This window comes from Vipera ursinii (assembly GCF_947247035.1).
Source record: "Vipera ursinii genome assembly, chromosome: 15".
Taxonomy (NCBI): Eukaryota; Metazoa; Chordata; class Lepidosauria; order Squamata; family Viperidae; genus Vipera; species Vipera ursinii.
Genome location: NC_139528.1, coordinates 9,391,403 through 9,416,463, shown reverse-complemented (window position 1 = coordinate 9,416,463; position 25,061 = coordinate 9,391,403). Strand labels below are relative to the sequence as shown.

The following is a 25,061-nucleotide window of genomic DNA, read 5'->3' as shown; positions in this document are numbered from 1 at the left end:
TGGAGAAGCAGCCACGGGGTCTCCGCAGGGAAAGAGGGCCGGCAGCATCCAGAAGAGGGGAGACAGCCGGGGTTCTTCCAGAGCTGAAAGGCAGGCAGGCAGACGCCCGGCTGAGGAGCCCTGCAGTGGGCCTGGGCCGGTGAATCAGAACTCAAGGCTGGAAGAAGAACTAGCCCCCCCCTCCTCCAAGAGCTCCAGTTGAGACCCCGTGGAATTCCACCCTGAGGGCTGAAAGGCCCAGAACCCCGTGGAGCCTCAGGAACCCCAAGGCCTGAGGGAAGCCGAGAAGGCTGAGGCGGCCAGAACCTGATGGGCCAAAGAGTGAAGGACCGGATGAGCCAGCTTGCCCGGAGAGCGACCACCCTCGCTGGCCCTGGGGCTTGAAGAGCATGGCTGCCTTCACTCCGCCTGCCTGAAGCTGAAGCTTTTCTCTGGCTGGGGGAGGGGACCGAGGATGCTCCTCTGCTTGCAGCCTGGATGCTGCCTTCAGCCACCCCGAGCCTTTTCCACCGAGGCAGCTGGGCGCCTCCCCATGGCACCCCGAGAACCCGTGGGAGCCCCGGGGCCACGGCCTGCTCAGGAGACGCTGAGGAGGGGGCGGCACAGGGACAGGTGACTCCGTCTGGGGAGCGGCTGGACTGCTACGGCTCGTTTCTGGGGTGCCCAGAGGCCAAGGAGAAGGTAAAAGCGGGCAGGAGAGGGACAGATGCACATGAGGTGGGGGGGCCTTCGGGGTGGGGTGGGGGCCAGCTGAATGACCGCTGCTGCTGCGACAGAGTGGACTATGTGGTTGGAAAGGCAGAGAAGCCTCCTCCAGTAGGGAAAAGAGCCAGGTTTTCCCTTCCTTAGGCTTCTGCTCCCTGGATCTCCCCCCCCCAAAGAGCCATGGGAAAGTTGTGCTATGACAGACCCAGCAGGGTCTCCCCCACAGGTGCCCCCCTCCTTGCTCTTTGACTTTTGTATCCTGAATCCAGACCACCAAGGCTGGTAGATCATCCTTCCTGCCTCCCAGCCATTCCCCCTCCCTCCCCTCCCCGTCCCCAGCCCTTCTGCCCCAGGCAGTGCGACCAGGGTCCAGGGTTCGTCCCCTCCTTGAGAGGGAAAAGGGAAGGGGCGTCCCTGAGAAAACTGCCTTCTGTGGTCTCCTTCCACAGCCCAGCATCTTCCACCTAGCACGGGGAGGAGGCCTTGGTGAAGGACTGCCATCTGCCTCCAAGGAAAACCTCCCAATCCCCCAGAATCCCCCAATCCCTCCTGCCAAACGTTTGTCTCTTTGGCTACAACCCTGGATTGCTTTGAGATGGTTCCATTCTTCAGCCTCACACACCCCCAACCCCAAATGCTCCCCACAAGCCAAGTGCAGGAGGAGGACCAGAAATTGCCTTGGTCGTCCCTGAGCTGGCAGAGGCTCCCCTGAGGGACCTACTGGGTGCTCTTGAGGGACCCTTCCAGTAATAGCTGCCCCCTCCCCATCAACAACCAGTATTTGGATTGCGGGGGGGAATGTTACATGGTCCTACTAAAAGCTGCCTCCATAAATCGGACTGCTCTCCACATAGATCCACGCCTGGACAGAGAGTGGTGCGAACTTGAAGGCCCCACAGTCTGACTCAGAAAAGTGCTGGTCAACTAAGGTCACCCCACATATACACAACCCGCTGCCCCAGTGCATGCCCTCCCCTTCCCATACACACAGACAGGGCACCTACCAAGTATACAGCCTAGCCCAGCTGGACATCTGCAGCCCAGGCTGAGCAAACACATCAAGGGGGCCCAGGAGCACTCACGGTCTGGGTCCATCAGAACTCCGATGCCAGAGTGGGAGGGAGTGGAAGAGCGTTTATTCACTGGGGGCTGGATTTAGGGGGAAGCCCCGGGTGCTTCTGAGCACTCGGAGGCCTTCAGATCTACTACAGAGGGGGAGTTTCAAAATCACGTAAAGTAATAGTCCCACTTCTACTACACTAGTGAGACCACACTTGGAATAGTGTCCAGTTCTGGTCATCACAATACAAAACAGATGCCGAGACCCCCAAAAGAGGGCAGAGAAGAGCCACAAAGATGACCAGGGGTCAAGAGGCTACATTGTTTGATGAATGATTGAGGGAACTGGGGATGTCTAGTCTAACGAAGACACGGGTCTTCCAATATTTGAGGGCCTGCCACAGAGAAGAAGGGGTCAACCTATTCTCCAAAGCACCTGAGGGCAAGACAGGTGTTTTACTTTCCTGCCTTTGCTAAAGGCCTTCACAACAACTGGGTTTGGGGCCCATCGTGTCCTCCTTGGCCAGCCAGACCACATCAACAGAAACACAAGTTCTGGACCCTGACCTGCCTCTGCCCTCTCCCCTCCAGCCACAGCAGCTGACAACTAGCACAATAAAACAGTAGTAAGGTAACTGCAATGATTAAATATGTTTTTAAAAACACAGCACAGCCATAGCTCCTTGGATGTCTGCCCTCCTAGGTCTTAGCACAGCCAGTGCAGGGCCGTCTCCTTCCGGAGGAATCTAAGGATGTCCCGAGACTGGGAGGCCTTCCATTCCGTCCCGTGTTTCTCCCCATCCAGGCACTCCCATCTGTTCCGGGGAGCCTCTGGCAGATGACCTCTCCGGTGGCTTCACTCAGATTGGGGGGGTGGCAATAGCTGAGGACTTGACTTCTTGCCGCCTGAGGGAAACTGCCCTCTTAGGACCCCAACCGCTGCAGGCAACTTAGACCACCACAGTTGCTCATACAGAAGCATCACCCCCCACATCCAGCCGACCAACAGGGACCGATGCAGTGCCAGTCTCATGCCCAGGCCTGACCCCCAACCGAAAGCGATCCAGGCTCCCCGTAATTGTCACCTCGCCACAATAGAAGTTCCTGTGCTGGCTGGGGTAAGGGCAGAGGCACAGTCTCTTTTTACATTAATCACTCAAAAAAATTAAGACGTTGTCACCAATCTTGCCTACCTCACTCTGAACAATTCTTTAACAATGGCCTTTAATCGTCCATTCCTCTCGTCTCCTCCCTTTCCGTTCGGCTCCAGTTCTGGTCACCTGATAAAATCAGGGCCTGGCGTTGGAAAACTCCTTTGCAGATCCTTTTATCCGGTCAGAGCTTCCCTCCACAAGAGAGTTTCAGGATGTCAAACCACAAAGGTGATTTCCTATTTTAACGTTCTTCTGTTTGCAATATTACCCTACTGGACCCTATTGAGCAGAAGAGCTTCACCAGCGCTTTCAATTATTTTTCCCTTTGCTTTCTTGAATGCAGAATTGCAGATTATATTTATCTCTTCTAGTTATAGATGGCTTTTTGATTGTTACGAGGCCATGTCTAGAATATCAATGTCTCCTCTCAAAGTCTGTTTTATTAACATAAGCCACACCATTCTAGTCTTCAAAATCTTGTTAAGGATTTAGAAAAGAATCATAATTAAAAGATTGAGTGAGGTGGGCAGCACATACATTTAATAAATAAATAAATAAATGCTTATAATCCAAATCCAAGGCACTAAGAGGAGCGACGCAGGGGGCAGGTGCATCTTGCCCTCCCGTCCCTTCAAAGAAGATGCTGACAGCCGCTGCCCCCCCCGCCCCCCATCCTCCTGGTCCAGGCCTGAGCAGGGGATGAGGCCGCCTTGGAGTCCTTGGCTCAGCTTCTTTCCCCTCCGGCCACCGCGGCCCTGCCCCTCCCCGGCCGTTCTGAACCCGTTTGGCAGAAACCTCCTTAGAGCAACTGCACTAAGATGCCAGCCAGCCAGGCTGCTTCCCGGCAGGCGTGGCAGAGAAGCCACACCAACACAGAAGACCTGCACACGACGGGAGGGGAATCGAGCCTCCGCAGGCGGGTCTGGGTTCCAGGGGTTCACGAGGCAGGAGGCCAAGGCAAGGGGTTTGGCTGCAGAGCTCCTCAAGATGGGGAGACGCTTACAGAATCGCTCTGCCTAATCCAACCAGCCCCCTTCTCAGGACATCCCTGTTAAGGTAATTTGTTGTGCAGGGTCTCCTTGTGCTACCACAGAGTTGCACAGACAAGGAAGGGTACTGAGAGCAGTAAGAGTCACACACAGGAGTACACTGAGTTGTAAAAGCAAAAAGTATTTTACTTTGAGGTGGTGTAAGAACAAAAATGCACAGTCAAAAATAAACAGTCCAGGTCATAAACAATAGCAACAGTCCAAGTAGCAATCCAAACTACAAAGTCTTCTTACCGGTCCAGAGGTCAATACACAGTTCAGGTTTACAACAGTAGTAAACCAACAGCAGAGCAAAAACAGTAATAGTAGAGATCAGTGAATTCAGAGAGAGAGACTACGTTCCTAGCTTCCTCTTATGGCCATGAGAACACTTACACACCCATTGGCCAATTAACAACTTAAAGACATAACAACATCATGGTTAATATATTTTCAACCCAACATTGTAGGCTAACACCATATGCCTAACAATCCCCACAAAAGGCTCCCTGAACCAGCAGGTGCCAGGCCTCTCTTGCTCCAGCCTGCTCGCCTCTTAGCTGTCCCGCCATTTTTGTACCATCTCCTGTTCTAAGGATGAACCTCCAGGGCCTCGGAAGTAACTGTGCCTCCCCAAAGGATAACATAGCATCGACCCAAGCCTGTCTTTTGGCCTACAGGACCCCTCGGGTTTGCATCCCCTGGGAGACTCTCGGTAGGCTGAAATCAAGATGTCACATGTAATGCCTGCTCCCTAGCCTCAAATAGTAAAGTTCAGTGAAGAGGTAGGGGTATCCAAGGTAGCACATTTTTACACACAACACTGAATTAAGCCGTGGTTCGTTTAACTATGATTTGTTGTACAAGTCAGTGGTCTGGATCACACAAGAGGCTAACCATAAAATGGTGTGGGCAACACAGAGACCACGTGTGCAGCACAGTGGACAGTCTGCAGCATCCAGACTCTTGGATAATGCTGCCCAAATTCAGAACTGTGATACAGTTAACTAGGCTCCATTACGGCTTGACGAGTAGTGTGCACCAGCCTATGTTTTCACACTCACTATGCTGAACAGAGGCTAAGCTCTAGTCCCTTGGGTGAACCTGACACGGTTGGGCCAACACTACATTTTGAATAGTGTGCTGTGGCTTACTCAACAAATTGAGTGCGGCCTCAATAAAAGCTAATGCAGATTTAATTTAATGTTAATTAGAATTATGTTCACTCAACAAACAAGGTATTGCTAAGACCAACACCAACATTCATTTAATTTACTTTAAATGTGGTTTAATTAATTAAACGCAGCCATAGGGTTATTCTCTACCTTTTGCCCTCCAGCCACATTAAGAATCTCTGTGGCAGCAAATTTTAGAAGAACTCCTGGGGGTGAGAGAGCAACTTGCGAGAAGCTGATTCTTCTCCTCCCCCTTGAAGTCCAGGAACTCCAGTAGCTGCCAAGTGGATTCCCAGAGGACTCTCCAAATGGAAGCAGGGAGCTCAAGCCAACCAGGTTAGCGAAATCTGATCCTGGGAGCCCATTTGCTCCCAGCTAAGATTCCAACCAGAAACAGAAATACGAGGAGGAGAGAGGAACAAAACCAAAATCAAGGATGGCAACGAATCTCAACATGCCGTAGAAGCCTCAAAAAGCATCAGGTTCTTCTTCACCAAACATCTTTTGGTGGCCCACCTTTCTCTTCTCACTCGTGCTAATTTGTTCAGATTTTCATCTGGCTCGTAATTGTACATATTGGGCACAGAGGCATCGGTCGGGTGATCAAAAGAGCACTAAAATTTCTAATCTGGGGATAGACTGCGAAGGATTTTTAAGTAAAAGTGGCAAAGCCTGTGTTGAAATAAGATGGAAAAATGTGTGTCTGATAAATCATTTATAACCATACATAGTTTATGAATACTTCAATTAACAGAAGCCAAGACGGAGTTGTCACAGATGATGCAAAGGTGCAAAGGAGGGCTAATATTTTGGACGACAGAAGATTCAAAAAGATCTGGGCAGCCTCCAAGGAATTTAACAGAAGAAGTTAAACAGGATGGAATTTAACAGAAGAAAGGCACAAGATGTGGGGGAACCTGGCTTGGCAGGACAAGGGGGGACGGGGAGCTGAGCCAGCCGCATGACGGAGCTGCCACAAGGGCAAAAGAAATCTTGCACTGCCTCAATTGGTGCACAGAGTCCAGATCCCAGGAAGGAACTGTTCCTCTCCCCTCGGACCCTCTGCCCAGGTCAGACCCCAGGGACAGACAGCACTGTGGTCCAATTCTGGGCATCAGAAGGGACAGTGAAAAGCTGGAGCTCAGTGCTGGGCTACTAAGCCTAAGGAGATTCAGTTAAAGGATCTGGGCATGTTTGGCCCACAGAACAGACGGCTGCAATACAAGAGCAGCCTCCACGTGCCACACAGAAGAGGAAATAGACTTATTGTCTATTGCACAACCAGAACTGCTAGATTAAAATTACAAAGGAGGAGGTGGACTTCCTGAATTCACAAGCGGGCGGGTGGGTGGAGCAAGCTACTTTCAGAGATGGTCCGGTGGTTAAGAGGGGACTACTAGAGGACTAGGCAGGGAGGGAACAAATGTGCACCACGTCCTGAGAAAGAGGGGAAGGTCCAAAGGTCCAAAAAAGGACAGTCACCAAAGCCCCCTATGCCCACTGACCTATTTTCCTCTCTTCCAGGGCCTGCCAAGGCAACTACCATGGAAAGGCTGCTTCTGATCCAGCTTCTGATGGTGGGGAGCACCTTTGCTCAGGTGGAGTCCTGCCCCTTTCACTGCGTCTGCCAAAACCTCTCCGACTCACTCAGCACCCTCTGTGCCAACAAGGGGCTCCTCTTCATTCCGCCCAACATAGATCGGCGGACAGTGGAGCTGCGCCTGGCTGACAATTTCATCCGGGTGGTGGAAGCCCCGGACTTTCTGAACATGACGGGCCTCGTGGACCTCACCCTCTCGCGGAACACCATCGACACCCTCCGGCCCTTTGCCTTTGGGGACCTGGAGAGCCTCCGCTCGCTCCACCTGGACAGCAACCGGCTGACAGAGATCAGGGAGGAGGCTCTGCGGGGAATGCTGAACCTCCAGCATCTCATCCTGAGTAACAACCAGCTGGTCAATATCTCTGGGGCTGCGTTTGACGACTTCCTCTTGACTCTGGAAGACCTGGACTTGTCCTACAACAACCTGCGCAGTGTCCCTTGGGAAGGCATCCAAGGGATGCTTTGCCTGCACACCCTGAACCTGGATCACAACCTGATTGACTTCATTATGGAAGGAAGCTTTGATGAACTCTATAAACTCTCACGGCTGGACATGACCTCCAATCGCCTTTCCACGCTGCCCCCTGACCCGTTGTTTGCCCGCTCTCAGATTGGGGCCATCAGCCCAACCCCTTACACAGCCACCATCACGCTCAGCTTCGGAGGAAATCCTTTGCACTGCAACTGTGAGTTGCTATGGCTGCGGCGTTTGGCGCGGGAGGATGACATGGAGACCTGTGCTTCCCCTCAACACGTGGCTGGCCGGTATTTCTGGTCTGTGCCAGAGGAGGACTTCACCTGCGAGCCGCCTCTCATCACCCGGCACACCCACAGGCTGTGGATCTTGGAGGGCCAAAGGGCCACCCTGAGGTGCAGAGCCCGTGGAGACCCCGAGCCTGTCATCCACTGGGTCTCCCCTGATGACAAAATCATTGCCAACTCCTCTAGGACCGTTTCATTCCGCAACGGCACCCTTGACCTTTTGGTGACCACCCTCCGTGATGATGGGGCCTACACCTGCATTGCTGTCAATGCTGCTGGGGAGTCGACAGCCACCGTGGACCTCAAAATCATCCCCTTGCCTCATCGAGGGAACGGAAGCATCACAGTGCTGCAGCAGGATCCGGGCTCCTCCGACATCGCCACCTCTGCCAAGAGCTCTGCCAACGGCACCCAGGAGGCTTCCGAGAAGAGAGTGGAGGTGCTGGAGGTGACTGCCACATCAGCCCTGGTGCGCTGGCTGGCAGATAAGTCGACCTACATGGCCTGGATGTATCAGATCCAGTACAACTGCACGGCGGACAATGCACTTGTTTACAGGTAAGGGGCTGCGGTGTGGGGACAGGGCCTGCTCCCAAGACGGATGGGCAAGCAAAGGGCTCTTAATTTCAGGCTCTCCTTCCTGGAGAAGTCCTGGCAATGAAGGTCCCTGGCTGTTTCATTACCATTCAGATTTCTCAGGATACAAACGGGCCTCTCCCCGATTACATCTCGGTTGCTCACTCAACTGGAGGGCTCTCCCTCTGTGAACAGTGTTGGACTGCACAAGAGGCACAGAGTTGTCTTCCTCAGTTCACCCCTTTCCTCTGTTCCCACAAGACCTGAAGCATGTACCAGTGAGACAGCTGGCTGTGCTGGAGGAGATTTGGCACTGGGGATGCAGTAGGTTATGCCAAGAGTGTGCAGCATCCCCAAAAGGTTGAGCATTGCTCCCTTGAAAGAGAGTCGCCCATGAAAGGGACGTGGCCCTGAGCGAAATCGCCCTTTGAAGGGCTTGGCTCTGCTTGGTAAAGGCCCAGTTCCTCAGGGGGGTGGGGGAGGCTTAAAGGGCTCGAGGCTCAAGCAGACGCTTTCAACTGCAGGGGCTTCTGCAGAGCTTTCTGCCCCTCTGCCCGGCAGGAGGTGGGAGGATTGGCCCCCAGAGACGGGTGGCAGAATTCATTCTCTAGGAATGGAATCCTTCAGCACAACCCAGGCAAGAGAAAGGATTTTCCACAAATGAATTTCTTTCTTAATGGCTGCATTTCGTAGGAATTTCTAACCTTAAAAATCAAAAGCACAGAAGAGGGGGATCACGCCACTGGCCTGGCTCTAAAGAAACCACCTCTCCTTCCCAAAGGCTCGCCCCTCTGGGGCAGGTCCCCCTCCCTGGCAGAGTCACATCCTCTGCCTCTCCTGACCGGGCCAGCGCTCCTCATCAACCGTCTCTCTAGGGATCCAGCTCAGGGTCCCAAATGAAATGCTCAGGGGGGCAGGGGGCGGAAGAGGGCCCCCCTCTCTGGGGTCTTTAACCAAGGGAGGGAGAGTCTTCAAGAATCAGATAAAACTTGGCTTCAAGAAGGCCTGAGAGATCTGTAGGGTGGGACAACAGCTCTTGCTGTATAAACTGTATAAACTCTTGCTGTATAACAGCTACGGTTAGCTTTTCTTTCCTTCTGCATCAATAACTGTGCCACAAGATTAACCGGATTTTCTTGGACACAAGAGAGTAACAGGCCATTAACGTGCAGATAAGCTGCCTGCATAAGGCGAGATGGGGTGGAAAGGCCCATGTCCAGGAATGGGTGGGGGGTGGGGGTTCTGTCCCTAGAGAGAAGGACCTCCCCCCATCAGAGGAGGGAGGGGGTGGAGGCCGCAGATGCTTACTCTTCCCGTCTTTCTCGCCTGCAGGATCATCCCTGCCAGCAGCCAGGACTTCCTTCTTAAGCACCTCGTGTCGAGCATGGATTACGACCTGTGCATCTTAGCCATCTTTGATGACCTGGCCACCTCTCTGGCCGCCACCCACCTGTTGGGCTGTGCCCAGTTTACCACGCAGGAAGCCTACCCAGACTGCCATTCGCTGCACGTCCACTTCCTAGGGGGGGCCCTGACGGTGACGGTGGGAGGCATCATCGTGGCTTCCTTGCTGGTCTTCACAGGAGTCATGATGGTGAAGTACAAAGTCTGTGGCAGTGTCCACGGGAGCCTGCCCAGAGTCAGCAACGTGCACTCACAGACCAATGGCGGGCATCCAAATGGCCTGCTGCCCCAGCGGACACCCCCCAGGGAGCGCCAGCAGGGGTGGGCCAAGGCGGGTGCAGCTGAGGGTGCAGAGCATCGGATGGGAGGGGCTGCCCGGGGGGCCCTGGCCTCGGCCAAAGCCAGGCGCAGCAGCTCCCTGGACATGGGAGATGCCTCCTCCAGCGCCTGCTACAGCTACGCCAAACGTCTGAGCTTCATGTGGGCCAAGCGCAGCCAGTCAGTCCACGGGAGGCTGGCGCAGGGCACCTCCTTTGAAGACAGCAGCAGCGTGCGGCCCGGACCCTTCCTCAATGTGGATAAATTGGAGGAAAGCGTGGTATAGCCCTTGTGGGGGAGCACCGGCCTCCTACCCCTAAAGCATCTGGGACAGCGTGCCCCAACGGGAGGCCCACGGAGGGCAGGAGCCGATGGACGAGGCAGCAGATGCTGGCCTTGCTTCAGCTGGTTGAACCAAGCCCTCCACGTGGAGGCCAGCCCCGCTGACCAGGCCCGGCCATGCCCAGAGCACAGCACCCGAGCCAGCCAGGCTTGGGCTGAGACCTCCTGCAAGCTGGGGAAGGAGAGAGGGCAGGAGAGAGAGGAGGAGAGGCTTGGAAACGGCTTCTTCCTCTGCATTTTGCAGTTGACTAATTGAGGGGCAAATATAGCGACCTGAATTCAAGAATCAATTATTTTGAAGAGGAAAAGAAGACAGCTTTGAAAGGAAAAAGAAAACAGTTGCCAAAAGACAGCAAGAACATACTGTTCAAGGAGTCTAAGTCATCAAGGATTCAAAGACAGGAGAGTTAACACAGAAAGGAAGCCTTTGGGCAGGACTGGGTGTAATCTGTGTTAAAACAGAGGTGTGAAGGCTGGAGGTTGAGGGTGGGGAATTCAAAATTCATGTTAAAGGCAAATCCTGTACCTGGCATTTAATGACCTCTATAAATGTCCATATATGTATCTCTTTTGGCTACTGTTGTTTACTGTTGTTGTGCAATAAGGAGAGTTCTCCCCTCTAAATTCACTCTGTAGAAAAGGGAGGGAGGGAGAAAGGAAGGAAGGAAGGAAAAGGAGGGAGGGAGGGAGAAAGGAAGGAAGAGAAGGGAGGGAGGGAAGGAAGGAAGGAAGGAAGAAAAAGGAGGGAGGGAGGGAAGGAAGGAGGAAAGACAGCTGAGGGAACCCTTCCCCCCAAACCCCAACTCTGGTTCGCAAAGAAGGCAAAAAATGCAAAGTCTACCTTTGCAATCCCACTAATAGAAGTAATGTCAAGCGCCAGGGAAGTCGGGAGATCCGGGCAGTTCAAATGAACATAAAGTTTGACTGCAAGCTCACGCTCTCTACAAGAATCTGGCCAACTAACGGTCAACGCAAACTGGCGGCAGGTAAGAATCAACAGAACTCGAGGTGGGCTGGACTTAGATCTCTTGTGGGCGCAAAGGGACTCGTGGCTGATGGCCCGCTTGGCCCTTCCCTCCCTCCCTCCCTCCCTCCCTCCCTCCCTCCCTCGGACCCAGCCTGGTCATCCCCTACGAGTAACTTCTCAAAAGGAATCTGCATTTTTCCTGATAGGTAAAATTCTACCTTGGGTGCAGATTTTTACTGTCTGGTGAGATTCTCACCCTCTCGGTGACCTGGGGGTCTCTCAAAGTTTGCCTAGAGAAGTGGAAGATTTCAAACTAGGCCGGGTGTCTTTATTTTCAAAGAGGCCGCATTCTCTGGGGGTCCTTTGAGAGCACAGAGGGAGGCTGAGAGTGACAGGTTCAGGAATGAGGCCATGAAATGCCTGCTACCCCCAAAAGGAATCTGGACCAAGGGAGGGCAGGGATCAGCGGCAGCCCTCTGGGGATGACCGAATGGGCAAGCCGAGGGACTTTACTTTGGAAGGGGTAACAGTCTACCTCCCACTCTATCCGGTCCAGATGACAGAAGGCCAGAGGGAATGCTTGGAGGGGGGCTGAAAGGTGACCTCTGGGCCCAGCACCTCTGCAAGGAGGAGAGCCCGGAAATCAGAGCAAGAGATGAGGCCGAGCAAGCTCAGCTCCGGGTACGGCTAGTCCTCAGGGCCTCTGGGGCTCACCACAAGACTGAGAGGCTTGAGAAGCAACGCAGAGGCTGAAGTCCGAGGGCTAGAAAAGAGAGAACGAGACTGGATGTGCCCAGCCTGAGGAGGCAGTTCTTCCTGCCAGGTAGCTGAGGTGCCTCTGGAGAAGGCTGGCCCTCAGCAGCATGGACCGGCGGAAGAAGGCAGGGCTCCTCTGCCCCCAACTGCCCCCTCCCACCCTGGCTGGAGACACAGAGCCCCACTCAGGACTCCAAAGCAGGAGAAGAAAGCTGATCTGCGCACTGCGGGGGCGATGGCAGGGTCCCCGAAAGCCCCCCAAATCTCCTAAAGTCGCCCATCATGGGTGGGAGGACAAAAAGGGTCTTGGGGGAGCCTGTAAGGCATAACAGGAGGGGACAGCTTTGGGGTCTCCTGGGGGGGTTCCATTTTTTTCTTCCTGGGCTCCACACTAAGACTTGGACTGCGGGTGGATGGGGGGGGGGAGAGGCAAAAGAGGATGGGCCCCTTGGAATCTTTGGAACAAACACCACACTCTGAGACTGGCCTATTGGGGTCTTGAATACCTTCAGGGCAAAATAACAACCACCCCCATTCTTTTTACAAAGACAAACATTGCTAACATGTTAAAAGAAGCTAGGAGAAGAAGGAAAAATGAGAGAGTTAATCTAACATGGAACACCATTCACACAGTCACACTAATAACTTTTAAAGGGACACAATAAATGGTTCAGAAGGAAACTTTCCCTTCTCAAAGAAGTGATGGGTCTAACTGTATCCTGAATAATATATGACTTTAGTCTGACCAAAATTTATCACCCGACAACACCACTTTTGCTTCTCAATAGTAAGGCAGCCTTAGGTCGGGCAGCTTTATCAGTTTTCAAGCCTCCATTCCCAGGAACATCCAGGCAGTATTTTACAGCCCGCTGTGGCTTTCTGGGGCCTGGCTGGCTGAAGAACATGCAATGAATTTTTGTCTTCAGCACCGACACTTTATGGCACTTTCCTGTTTTTATTGATTCATGTCACCAGATGCCAGACAAAGGAACGTGGGCGGCCTCTCATCAAGCTGGCTGTCAGCTTTTTTCCAGAAAGCTTTCTGTCTATGATACAGCTGGCAGAAGTAAAGGCCTTTTCCTTGGAGATGTCACATATTTAATTCTCTAATCCAAATTAAATTGTGACAATTGCCGGCATCGGATGACACGCGATGCCCAAACCAATCAGCCCCAAGGCAGCTTAATGCCGTGGCCTAGTTCACACCACACAGCTGGGTTCCTGCAGAAGCCAAAGGGGAATCTGAGCTGGATCTGGCAGGTGAGCTCATTAAGCTTTCTTTCTCATCTTCTGAGGCCCTTGCCTGAAACCAAAACCTGGAATCCAAAGTCTCTTGCAAATGCCTCTTTCAGTACAGATGAAATGCTACTTTTGAAGTTAAAAAAGCACAGCCAAAGTGAGGCCTGGGGCTCCATGGACCGGGTGCCTGGGTGAGTGACGGCTGAGTCGTAGGCACCGGAAATGGGCCAAAGGACAGTGACCACAGGCCCGTGGGCCCTTCTAGAGCCCAAAGGGCCCCCGGAGACGCAGGGAGGCCCTGCCAAAAGCCGGACCTTGTGGGGAGCCTTGATTGCCAAGGGAAAGACTCTGGGATGCTAGCATATGGGCCAGCCGTGGTTAACTATTAATTACCTTGTCTGTTTCTGCCTAGGTTATCGGTGTCTCCAAAATGCAGACACACACCAGTGGCCAGGGTTAGCAATTGGCTTGAGGGACACCTTCTGATTTATTTATTTGGAAAACACAACATTATGTTTTGCGCCACTGCCCGAACCCTTTTAAACTCTTATTTTTAATTTGTAAACATTATTTTGACAGTGTGAGAAGGATCTGCGTAAACATCTTAAATATAAGAGCAAGCCCCATCTGGGACCGAGGGTAGCGAGAAATGTTTGCTTACATCCAGCAGAACAAAGGGCAGCCAAACGGCGCAATGGGCGCCGCAGCAGCCTCCCCACTGCCCCCATGGGGGCTCCAGGGCACTTTCAAGTTCCAGGGAACCCTGGTTAGCGGCTCTTCGGTCAAAGACGAATGCAGCTCATAAAGTCCATCATCAGAGGAGCGGGCTTGCCTGACCCTCCTCTGCAAGGACGCTTCAGCTGAGCTAGGTTGAGACTGGGGTTCAGCTACAAGAGGCAAACACCCGGGTTCAAGGCGGGTCAGACCGCAGTGCACCAGGGCTGGCCCACTCCAGAAGAGGAGGAGACGCTGCGGTTGGCTTCCTCCTCAGTGGCCGAAAGAAGCCCATTAAGGTCCTCTCTTCCTGCCTGGTGGGAGGAGGGGGGGCCAAACCAGGAGCCCCACCGGGGCAGTTTGTTTCCTGCCGTTCCCATTTGAATGTAATTAGCATTAAATACACTGGTTCTCAACCTGTGGTCCATGGACTCCTGGGGATCTGTGAAGGCTTGAGGAAATTTTTATGATTTAAATCTTGTTAGGTCTTGGGGGTCTGTGGCCATGGTCTCTGACCACAAAAGGTATTTAAAGGGGGTCCGTGGTAAAAAACAGGTTGGGAACCACTATTAAGTGTATTACATTGCATTAAAATTCTTCTTATTATTCTATTTAATTTTTTTCCTCATTTTCTGTCTTATTAAAAGTTTTGGAATGCTCTCCCGGAAGGTTTTGAAAACTGGAGGCTGCTTTTCTAGTTCCAGCTAGAAATGAGCAAAGGAGATTCCAGATCTTTTGGGATGCAGACATCTAGCTTGAAAAGGAAGTGCAAATGGAAATGGTGCCACTGAACTGCCGGGCAGACAAGAAGGACCTATTCTGTCACACTTTCTGGGGCCCCACGGAGCAGGGAAGGAGGGGATGTCAAGTGGGTGGTGGCCATCTTGAGGCGCTTCCTGAAGGACAGCTGCTGTGGTGCCTGGATGGCGAGGTCTCCCTCAGCAGCAGAAACCAGGCCCTTCCCCCTGAGGGAATGTAATTAGGCCCTTGGGGGCCCAATTATTTGACCTGATAATTAATTACCTTTCATGTAAATCTGGCCCCTCTTGACTTTTTCCTAGTTGTAACTAGAAAGTATAGTTCAAAACATTTTTATTTTGCGAGGCTTTCAATCATTTTGATGTTTATTCCTTCTATTTTTGTATGATAGATAAAGCATTATTACCTGAAAATCTCCCTAAATAAAACCTCAAAGCTTTGCGGCTCTTTTTCAGCCATGCTCCTTCCTCAAATTCGGGGTGTGTGGGTGGGGGGAAGTTCCCTGTCCATTTATGGAAAATCTGGAGGGGGGGGTGTTGTTCAGACATTTCCAAGCAATCACAAAACCCCCCTTGCAGTCCTATTTGCAAGGGGCAAAGAAGGCAGGCCTCCCGTAATATTTGGGTTTGAGGCCAGTCAGTCAGGACAGGGGGATCCAGTAGAGGTTTATTTATTTAAAAGAGTTTTAACGCTGACAAAGGATGCTGCCTTTGCCTCCTTCAGATTCTCTAACTTGAGAAATCTGCACTACGGCCCTTTAACCTTCTGGCAAGAGAAGCGCAGATACCAACTGGGCAATATTTCTTTATTTGAGTCCAAAGAAAGAAATATAAAACCGTCCAGCAGGCAACACACAAAGAAGCAGAAACCGGCACCAGACCTCAGGCAGAAGACAAGGAGCCACCAAGGAGGGGACGGACAGGGCGAAGGGGCTGCAGGTACGCAGGCAGGCAGACCCCTCCTTCCCTCCCACCTAGCTGGGCAATTCTGTGCTTCACCCAACCAGCCCAGCCCATCTCACAGGCAAGGCTGCATGCGCAGAGCTTTGGAGCCAAGGCAGGAGAAGCGAGGACAACTCCGGGCCCCGTAGCTCAGTCCAAGGGCTTCTGGGGCCACAGGCAGAAGGAGCCCTCTGCTTGTGCTCTCTCTGCCGGGGTGCCTTCTCCACGGAGCATCTGCTGGGCTCCTGGGTGTGGAGGCGTCCCTTCGGGGATCCACAAGGAAGCCTCTCACAAGGCTAAGAGCGCTGGATTTGGAACTGCTCAGTAACACACATTTTTTCATTTAAGTACAGAATCTGCCAAGCAATAAAATTTGCTTTGAACTCGGGAGGAGGTTATGAACTATTACACATATTTCTTTCTTTATTGTTTGTTTTGAATGACTAGAAAAGGAATTACCAAAATGTTTTATTCAATAATGAATAATGAAGCAGTAATGAATAAAACATGCCCATTTATTTGCCAGGCTACTTGCCTCATTCTTAATTATTACATTTTGGGTCATTGTTGTTTTTTTAGTTTGGCTGCTGAATAAAATAAATGAGTGTCACTGGAATGCACGGACTGCAGCAAAAAATGCTCTGGGTGGAAATGGAAGGTGCAGGTGGCTCTTAGTTGCACCTTAGTCGGGGCAGAGGGGGAAGGCCTGGGACTGGGGAGGGGAGGAAGAGGAGGAGGAGGAGAAGGAGGAGGAGCTCTCTTCCTCAGTTTGGCCTTGGGCTTTTCCTAAAAGAAGATGGCAAAGGAACCCAGTGAGAAAAACAGAAAACTTGGTGAAGATCTGAGATATGGGAGAAAGAGCTTCTTCAGATATATTTAAACGAAAAGGAAGAGGAACTCTTTTCCAGATGCTCCATGAAGGCAGAAAAGTCCTATCCTTAAACACTTTGGGCTGTACCTCTTCTAAGGAGGAACGAGGCTGGAGAAATATCGTGGCAGCTGGATGAATTATATGGTGAAGTCCTGGAGGAACTGTTGTCTCTGAGGAATACTGGAGAATGACTGAGAGGTGAAAGTAAGAAAATCCCCATCTGCTAGCAGGGGGAAAGGAGACACAAAACTAGTCTGACATCAATTCTTGGGAATATTAGCAGATCATAAAGATAACTATCTGAAAGTGTCTCGAAAAACATGCAGTAATTATTAGCAGTCAGCATGGATTTGTCGAGAAGAAGGCTTATCAAACCAAGCTTATTTCATTTCCTGACTGTATAACTTCCTTACTAAGCATACTAAGATACTTTGTCAAGTGCTTTAATGAAATCAAGATAAATTATGTCTGTTTCCTTAGTAGACAGGGGAATGTTGTAGACATAATTTATCTTGATTTCATTAAAGCACTTGACAAAGTATCCTCTGATAATCAAACAGTTTGATAATTGGGCACTGATAGCAGGACAATTAAGTAGATACCTTATTGACTGAAGACTGAACTCAAGCAAAGGTTTTTCATTAAACTGGAGTGAGACACGGAGTGGGTTGCCACAAGATTCATTCCAAAGGAAAGTTGTCTCAATTCCTGCAATGAGCAGGATTTGGACATCTAAAATTAAGTGGCACTGGCCAATTTTATAAGTCTATGGCCATAACTGATCCAATGAACTGTGTATGCTCTACATGCTGACTAGAAACAGCACAAGCATGTCACAGTCCAGGGAATGCTTCCTACAATTTCAAATTTGCAAGATACATAGCAACATACAGACGGGTTTCCGAGACCAATAAATGCATTTGGGAGAACACGGGAAGGGGCAGCAGGGAATTACAGCCATCTCACTTGGATGTGGCAGGACCTCAGGGAAATCCAAATCTGCTCCTTGGTGGGCGTATTTCAGCTTGGAGAAGCTTCTTAGGGCTGAAGGCCTGAAGGAGGCCCTATGCTGCTGATGTTCACCCAGAGACCAAACAGAAACCCCTTGGGATGTGGTACCTTCTTCCCGACAAGAAACAGGGAAGGAGGCTAACTAGCCAGGAAGATCCTCCCCATTTCTACAAGATGAGATTTTTTCAGTATTAAAAGACCAGATGTTGCAGCCCATCTTGTCAGCCAAGGAAGCTCAGCTGCTGTGAGATTCCAAGTAATGACAACTGACGTGCCACGCTTCCAGGCAAGGCTCTTGTCAATGCTGCTAACACCCGATGTTTTTGCATTGACAACAGATGGAGATGCAGCCATTTTCTTCTTTTTGCTTTTAGAGTTAGATGATGCTGGGGAGGGGGGAGGATGTGCATGAGAGTCTAGCTAGACACAATAACACTGAACCTAGTGTGAGAACCAAGGTTGTTGAAATAAGACAGACATGTCAGGGCCCGCGAAGTGGTTTCATGTGACCTGTGAAGCCATCCTGGAAACAGTGATGGAACGGCCCTCACTGTCTTGACCCCAGCCCAGGCCAGCCGGGAGCCAATGTACAATTTCATGGTGGCCATCTATGCTGAAACACATTCAGCTCCACAAGGCTGTCTGGAAACAGCGAGAGACCAGCTCCTGCCACATCGGCCCTGCCCCCTGGGTGCACGCTGGGGAGGTATCACCCTTTGTAAGGAATGAAGAAATGCACCATCGCCTGGAAGTGGCCAGCACATGGCCCTGGCTACTTCAGGTAGGCTAGGGGCGGGGCAGCATTGCACAGGTAACATTGACTCATGCTGCTCATGGCATCCCCTCCCCCAGAGTCCACCAAGCCGGATATGTGAAGTAGGCGAGGGCCATGTGCTGGCCCCTTCCAGGCGATGGTGCATTTCTTCATTCTTCACGAAGGATGACACTTCCCCAGCTGCGTTTCTTGCCTGTTTTTCTCCCTCCCTCATCTCAAATATTTTCCCACCACTCGAAGGAAGGAAGGAAGGAAGGAAGGAAGGAAGGAAGGAAGGAAGGAAGGAAGGAAGGAAGGAAGGAAGGATAGTCTGAGCGGGAAGTACTGCCTTAGTCCTGCCCTGCTGCTCTTTCACCATCCCCTTGCCCCCTGCTCTTGGCCTATCCTGGGGGGTCTCCCATCCTATTGCTAAGGAAGCTTTGGATACAAAGCCAGGTCTCCTCACATGGAGAGGGAGTGGGCCTCCCTCTTGATTTTGCCCTCGTACCCATCATGAGCAGCCTGGCTAAGGAGAGCAAGCACAGCAGCAGCAGCCTTGAGGAGGAGGTAAGTGCAACTGGGCACCCCCTTGGGGATGTGGGGCTGAGCTTAGTGCCGTGGGTGCTTGAGGGCCGGGCTAGGTGTTTGACCTCTGTGCCACTGTCCAGCCCCCCCCCATGGCCTGAAAGGAACAGTGAGGCTCTTCCAGTGGACCATGCCTTGGCACTTACCCTGGTCCCACCCCCTTCTGCTAGAGACCCTCAGATCTGTCCCACTCCTGCCCAGGCCTCCATAGGCACCCTTGACATGAACGATGTAGAGCTGGCCATGCCCACCCAGTAGGCCACACCCACTCCAATCATGCCCACCCAGTAGGCCGCACCCACCCTGGCCACACCCACCCGGCCCCCTGAGGACAATGGCAATGCTGATGTGGCCCTCAATGAAATTGAGTTTGACACCCCTGAAATAAGAGATGATAAAGAACTGGAGGGCTTCCAGCCCATGCTTTAAAATAATTGGGGAATGTGATTTATGACTGTTAACTGGAGGAGGGAATTGTGCTTTGATAGTATGTTTAAGGTAAACAATTCCTCGAAGTTCTTTGAAGAGTTTCACCTGTCGGAACCATGACAGCTCTTTTTGTTGGGTACAAAACAGGTGTGGCAACACTCTGTGGCAACGGTACCCTTCCCCTACATATCCTTCGCCTGCCCCTTTGAAACAGACCTGCTGTTAGATTTTTGTACAGAGTTTGCTTCTATCAGAAAAGAAACCAAGACTACACTTAGTCCCTTCTTTCTGCTTCTGTCATACCAGCTTCACCTGAAAAGATCCAATTCTAGCCTCATCAGCTTGCAAAAACCAGAGGAAACAGTGGAGAAAGGAGCAGTTTTACAGATCGTCCAATTAAAAACTGCTTCCCCTCCAGGCCTGCAAAGAGGCCGTGTTGCCATCCTGCTTTTTTCCTGGAAGCAAATGAAACCAGAGATGGGGAAAGCAGGAAAATTGCTTGTTTGAACCTCTGCAATACGCTGCCTTGCATGAATGCTGTGATCTGCCAGTTCCAGCAGTGAAGAAAAGGCTTTGCCCAGAGCACAAAGTCTGATTTCTCCCCGTTCTTGTGGGATTAGGTACAGAGGACCTGTGAAGGCAGGATGAGCAGGGTGGTAGCGGAGGAGGAGGAGGCTGGAGAGACTCTTCCACATTTATTCTACTGGGCATCAAGACCAGGTGAGCAGTAGCAAAGGTCAGCCGTTTCTTTGACGGCCTCCTCAATTCCCACCACTGCAAAGGCCGATGCGGAAGGCTGAAGCATCCAGGACATCCATCAGACAGGCGGGGCAGGACCCTCCCTGGCTGATCCCAGGGCCTTGCCTCCTTCCCTGGCAGGATGACCAGAGCCTGGATGCGTTGGCCAGCTCAGCGCCCCTCCGGCTTGGCGGAGGGGTTAGCCTGCAGAGACAGCCAGGGCCAAGATGGCCAGTGGCCCTGAGCTGAGGCTGGCTGGGCTGTTGGAATGGGACATCCAAGTGGGGGGCAGACGAGAGAGCGAGCCCCAGACTCACAGCCAGCCGCCAAAGACCCTCCTGGCATAGGCAAGGGCATGATCCTGACCCTCTGAACGGCCCGGGCGGTCCTTTCTGGCAGGCACCCTTAGGCTGCCAATGGGGACAGCGCCAGGGAACAGCCCATCCACACCGGACGGGGAGCACCCTGCGCAGTCAGAGTTTTCGTGAAGCCAGAGCAGCTTTCGCCCATCCCACTCTACCCTCACCACTCCCCCCCTTTCTTCCTGCCACGTTGCCCCAAAGGCGCAGCAGCAATCCCCAAGCCCTGTCCACCCGGCGGTCTCATGAACAGAACGCTAATCAGTAAACATGGCCACTGCACAGGGCAGTCAGTAAGCGAGGATTACCTGTATATAACCTGGCGCAGGGCCAGGTCTGTCTCCTTCATTTTGCCCTTCTGATAAGGTCCAAAAGAGTCCACACACTTGGGTCCCATCACTTTGGCTATGTTGTCTAGCACAACCCAGGCCATGTCCTCTCCCCTTTGAAACAGCCCCCTCCCTCAAAGCCCCAACTCTTCCCTGGCACTGTCCCCCCCCAGGCTGATCTGCTTTAATTATTTATTGTGTGATTTTTATGTGGATTTAACTGCTGTTGCTGATGCTGTCCGGAGACATGCGCTGAATAAGGGCTGCACAAATCAAGCCAATAACCAAAATAAGAGCACAACATCCATCTCCCCCTAAGAAGCGGCCCCCGCACGGTCACTCAGCTAGCGGTACCTCCCTCACACCCCACGCCAAGGGCGGGACATCTCCTCTCCCCCAGGATGGGTGCAACTCTCTGCCGCCTCCTGGCCCTGAATTCCCTTCCAAGGCTGCCCACGCCCTGCCCAGCCTGCTCTGCTCATGTCCAGCACGGGAAGAGGCGTCTTCTGGATTTGCCAACAACCTCCCACCACCACCCGCCCCCCCCACCAGCCACCAATAGATCCACTGAGGCAAAGACGGGTCTTGGGCCCCCTGCCCCCAACGGCGGAGGCCCTCCGAGCCCGCCCTGAAGTGAGCCTCCATAGGCAAATGACGCCCTGCAGCCCAAAACACCACCGGTCCTACCTTGACTCCCCGGATGCGGAACTCGGCCAGAGCCCGGCTCATCTTGGAGGCCGCCGTGGGGTGGTCTTTGCCGTGGGCGATGACCTTCACCAGGAGCGAGTCGTAGTGCGGGGAGATGACGGCTCCCTGGAAGGCAGAGGCACTGTCCAGGCGGATGCCCATCCCCTCGCCACTCCGGAAGACCTGGAGGAGAGGGGCCAGAGGTCAAGACCTGCCCAGGAATCCCCTCGGACATCCTGCATTGTGACTGTCACGGATGGGGAGCCCCTCTTCCCCCTCCCCCTGAACATGGTCTGTGGGGCTGCAGCAGAGGGAAAATGGTGCTCTTTGGCTTAAACTATGATTCTGTCCCCCGGGGGGGCATCCCCACTTTTATTAATGTTTTCTTTTTCTTTAGCATTATGCTTCTGTCTTCCTTTCTTTTTCTATATCAAGACCATTATTTAAAAACAGCTTTTCAGAAAAGGTCTGAATTCACGGGTCCAGGTCCCAAGGGAGACGCCCTGCCTAGCCCTACGGCTTCTTCCCCGCTTAGGCTGCCAATGGGGACAGCGCCAGGGAACAGCCCATCCACACCGGACGGGGAGCACCCTGCGCAGTCAGAGTTTTCGTGAAGCCAGAGCAGCTTTCGCACACTGGACCTGGACCGCCTGGCTCCAAGCCACGACAACAGTGATGAACCCTCTCCTGGCTGAGCAGCAGCGCCGGGTTCAGGCCAGGTTGGCTCCGGAGGCTGAGAGAAGGCAAAGCTGATTCCTTCAGCCACCCGGTGGCCCAGGAGGACGATCAGCAGAGCCCCTGGACATAGGTCCCTCTCCTCCCAGTCGCTTTGCAAACAACTGTAGCCACCCCCCACCCCCGGCAAGATCCACGGAAGCTTTCCCTGGGGGATCAGGGCCTTCTGCTCTCCCGTGGTAGCCAAAGGGCACGCTTGATGCCCCGGCCAGAGGCTGGTGCTGGCCTTGGAGGTCGGGCTCTGCAGCAGTGCTGGACACAAGGCTGCCAGCTCAGCCTCTAAAGGGATGGGGGGGGGGCGCTGTGGCATTGTCCACCTCTCCCCCTCCCCAGCAAGGTCTTTTTCCTGGAAAAACCTGAGAAGGACGATCAGCATCTAGCCTTGTGGGTGTGTGCGTGTGTGTGTGACCCTTGACACCCATGGCCAGGCACAGATGTGGCTGATGTCAGGCGCAGCAGGAGCCCGAACCCTCCCAACGTCTGAGGGCATCTCAGCAGCCTCAACTTCTGGAGCTGCTTTGCCTGGCCCGAGGCTGGCATGTCAGCTGCCTGCAATGCCACGAATGAAACCAGATTCGGCACAGGGTGGAGCTTTAAGAGAGCCCTGGGTCTTCACACACATACCGGTACACACAAAAGTCTGCCTTCTGCTTTTTTGTACCTTGCCAGCTGTTCCCGTGTACTTCATTGAGCTGCATCGGCACTTTGCTGCAGATGTGGTGTGTTTGGAAGGGACATTAGGAAGAAGGGCATCCATGAGACCCAGTCCGGACAGTCAGAAACAGTTGCCTGGACAACTTCGACTTGGACTCCTTGAGGAGAAAGGCAGTGCCAAGGGAGGGAGGAAAAGAGCCCCTCCCCTCCTGACCTGGGTGGGATGATGCCATGCAAGGAAGCAGCCGGTGGCCGGGACTGGCCAAGGGCTTGTGGAAGAGATGTCCAAGGCTCGGACTCTTCTGGAAGGCCCTGGTGGCTTGGAAGAGGCAGGATGTGTGGGGAGCTCAGAGAACTACTGAGCCGGGGTCTCTGGTCCTCGGGCCAGAGGGGTCCCTGGGGGAGGGAGGGAGGGAGGGCCTCAGTGGGTGCAGAGCCAGGTTCAGCTGGCCTGCATGCCCGGCAGATGCTGCTTCCCCTCCTTCACTGTTCAGGCTACTTGTGACGGCTGCTCTGAGCCTTCAGTGCTACAATAACATTTTGATTTCAATGTTGTAAAGCAGACAATTAGGCTTTAATCAATTAGGCAGGACTTACAATTTAAATCAAACGAAAAGTATCCCAAACCAATTTGAGAAAGCAAACTGCTAAAGATGTTTTCCAGCCCTTGAATGGCGACTCTAACTGGTTTACATCAAAAATCAGGAGCAATGCAACCTCCCGATTTTAAAAAGCAAGACGTCAGATAAGATGGCCATCCTCTTTCTCTGCACCTGCTACAGGAATTCTCCACCAAAGGAGGAGGAGGCTGGCAGGTACTTTAGAAGCCATGTAGTCCAGCCTTCCTCTCAGTGCAGGATTTGCTTGAGCAGCTGATCGGCTCTTGCTGCATCATCAGCGTCTCTTTGAAGATCCCAGCAAGGAGAATTCCACCCGCCAGGCAGCCGACTCTTCCACTGACTCACCGCTCTTGTGGTCAGAAGTGCCTCCCACTCCTCCATCCTTCAGCGGCCCCGGAGCCTCCCTTGGCTCTCCTTCCATTTGTCTCTGTCCTTCTGGAACAGGCTCCATCTGAGGCCTGGCCAGGAGCTGCTCCCTCTGCTCCTTGTAAGGCACCCGAAGGTCCATCACAGCACCCGGCTGGCTCACATTTAACCTGGGGGCAACAAGGGCATGCGGATCCCTTTGACAAGCACCTCCCCCGTCAAACTAGGTTACTGAAGCCAAGATTTGTGCCTTTTGTTTTTCTTCCTGAGGTTGGAAGGCAAAATGTCCATCCGTGACATAACAGTAAAACTGAGCTAAAATTGCCCTATGGAGGAAAATGACAATGGCTCCTGAGCTGTGCCCCCAAAATGAGCTGAGTGGATGACGGGAGAGGGCTGCAACACCTGGGCTCCCAAAATCTAGGCCTTCGAGATAACTCTTCCATTGTCAATGAGGACAAAAAAAGACACACACGCACACGCACGCACATGCACACACACAGCAAGCGCTTTGGGGTTTGAAGGGCTGCGCATGGCCCCAGCCACATCATCCCTGCACAGGGAGGCTCAGCTAAGCCCCCTGCCCAACTCGCCCATTCCTTTCCCCAGCATCTTGGTGGAAGAGATGAATTAGCCTTCTATTTATCGTGTATTCTTTCACTCTCCACTCCTGTGGGGAGTGAGGCCACATCCAGGCTTCCAGGGCTTGCAAACTGTGTCTGAACTGCAGGTTTCACTCGACCAGAAAGGGCTGAGGTGAACAGTCATAAATGTTGGGGGATCCCATCTGGGTCGCCCACTGGGACCAGAGCTTTGGTCTTCCGAGCTGCAACCCTCTGCCAGCGAGAATTGCCCTGAAGAGGAGCAGAAGCCCCAAAGCTCTGGTCTCGGTGACCAACCCAGATGGGATCCTGCCACATTATCTTGGGACACGTAGATTTGCCTTCATCTGTGAGTCATAAGTGCGTATGTATGTGTGTGGGGGGGGTGTCAAGAGTGCAATCTTTCCCTTGAGATGCTAGCTTTCTGCCAGCAACCTTCATCCCCTGAAAACCTGGGACTCTCTCTTCCGAACTGAGGGGAAGCGTCAGAGAGACTCTTGAGATTCTGCTTGCTTCCTTCTGCGAGCCTCGGGGCTGGGCTGAGCTAGTGAGTTAGAAGGGCCCATTTAAAGCATGCAGGCAGAAGAGCTGCCCCCTTTTACCCACAGCGCAGACAGGTGGAATTCAGCAAGAACTCCAGGCTGCATTCAAACCAAAGGCTTAAGCGCCTACGCTCTCACACCAAGCTTAGCCTGGCTAATATTAATCTTCACTCACGTGCCGTGGCTTAGTGTGTTCTGTGAACCCAGCCATTTTCTTAGCTTATAATTGCACATGTTCTGCAAGCTTGAAAAATGAGACAATTCCAAAATCAAGGTG

At 52.7% G+C, this 25,061-nt stretch overlaps 2 protein-coding genes across 5 annotated transcripts in view; one reads left to right on the top strand and one right to left on the bottom strand.

Annotated features, from left to right (window-relative positions):
* PC (pyruvate carboxylase) overlaps positions 1-25,061 on the bottom strand; it is a 146,142-nt gene that overhangs the window by 44,600 nt on the left and 76,481 nt on the right. For all 4 annotated transcript variants that reach the window (XM_083374457.1, XM_083374454.1, XM_083374455.1 and 1 more), the window contains one exon: positions 21,266-21,448. In XM_083374457.1, the coding sequence (XP_083230583.1) occupies positions 21,266-21,448 (183 nt within the window). The remainder of the gene's footprint in view (positions 1-21,265; positions 21,449-25,061) is intronic.
* On the top strand, positions 478-10,662 carry LRFN4 (leucine rich repeat and fibronectin type III domain containing 4; the record flags this gene model as incomplete). Its single annotated transcript, XM_083374478.1, has 4 exons — positions 478-681; positions 5,382-5,457; positions 6,646-8,044; positions 9,395-10,662. 4 exons carry the CDS (start codon positions 478-480, stop codon positions 10,068-10,070), a joined length of 2,355 nt encoding a protein of 784 aa, XP_083230604.1. The 3' UTR covers positions 10,071-10,662.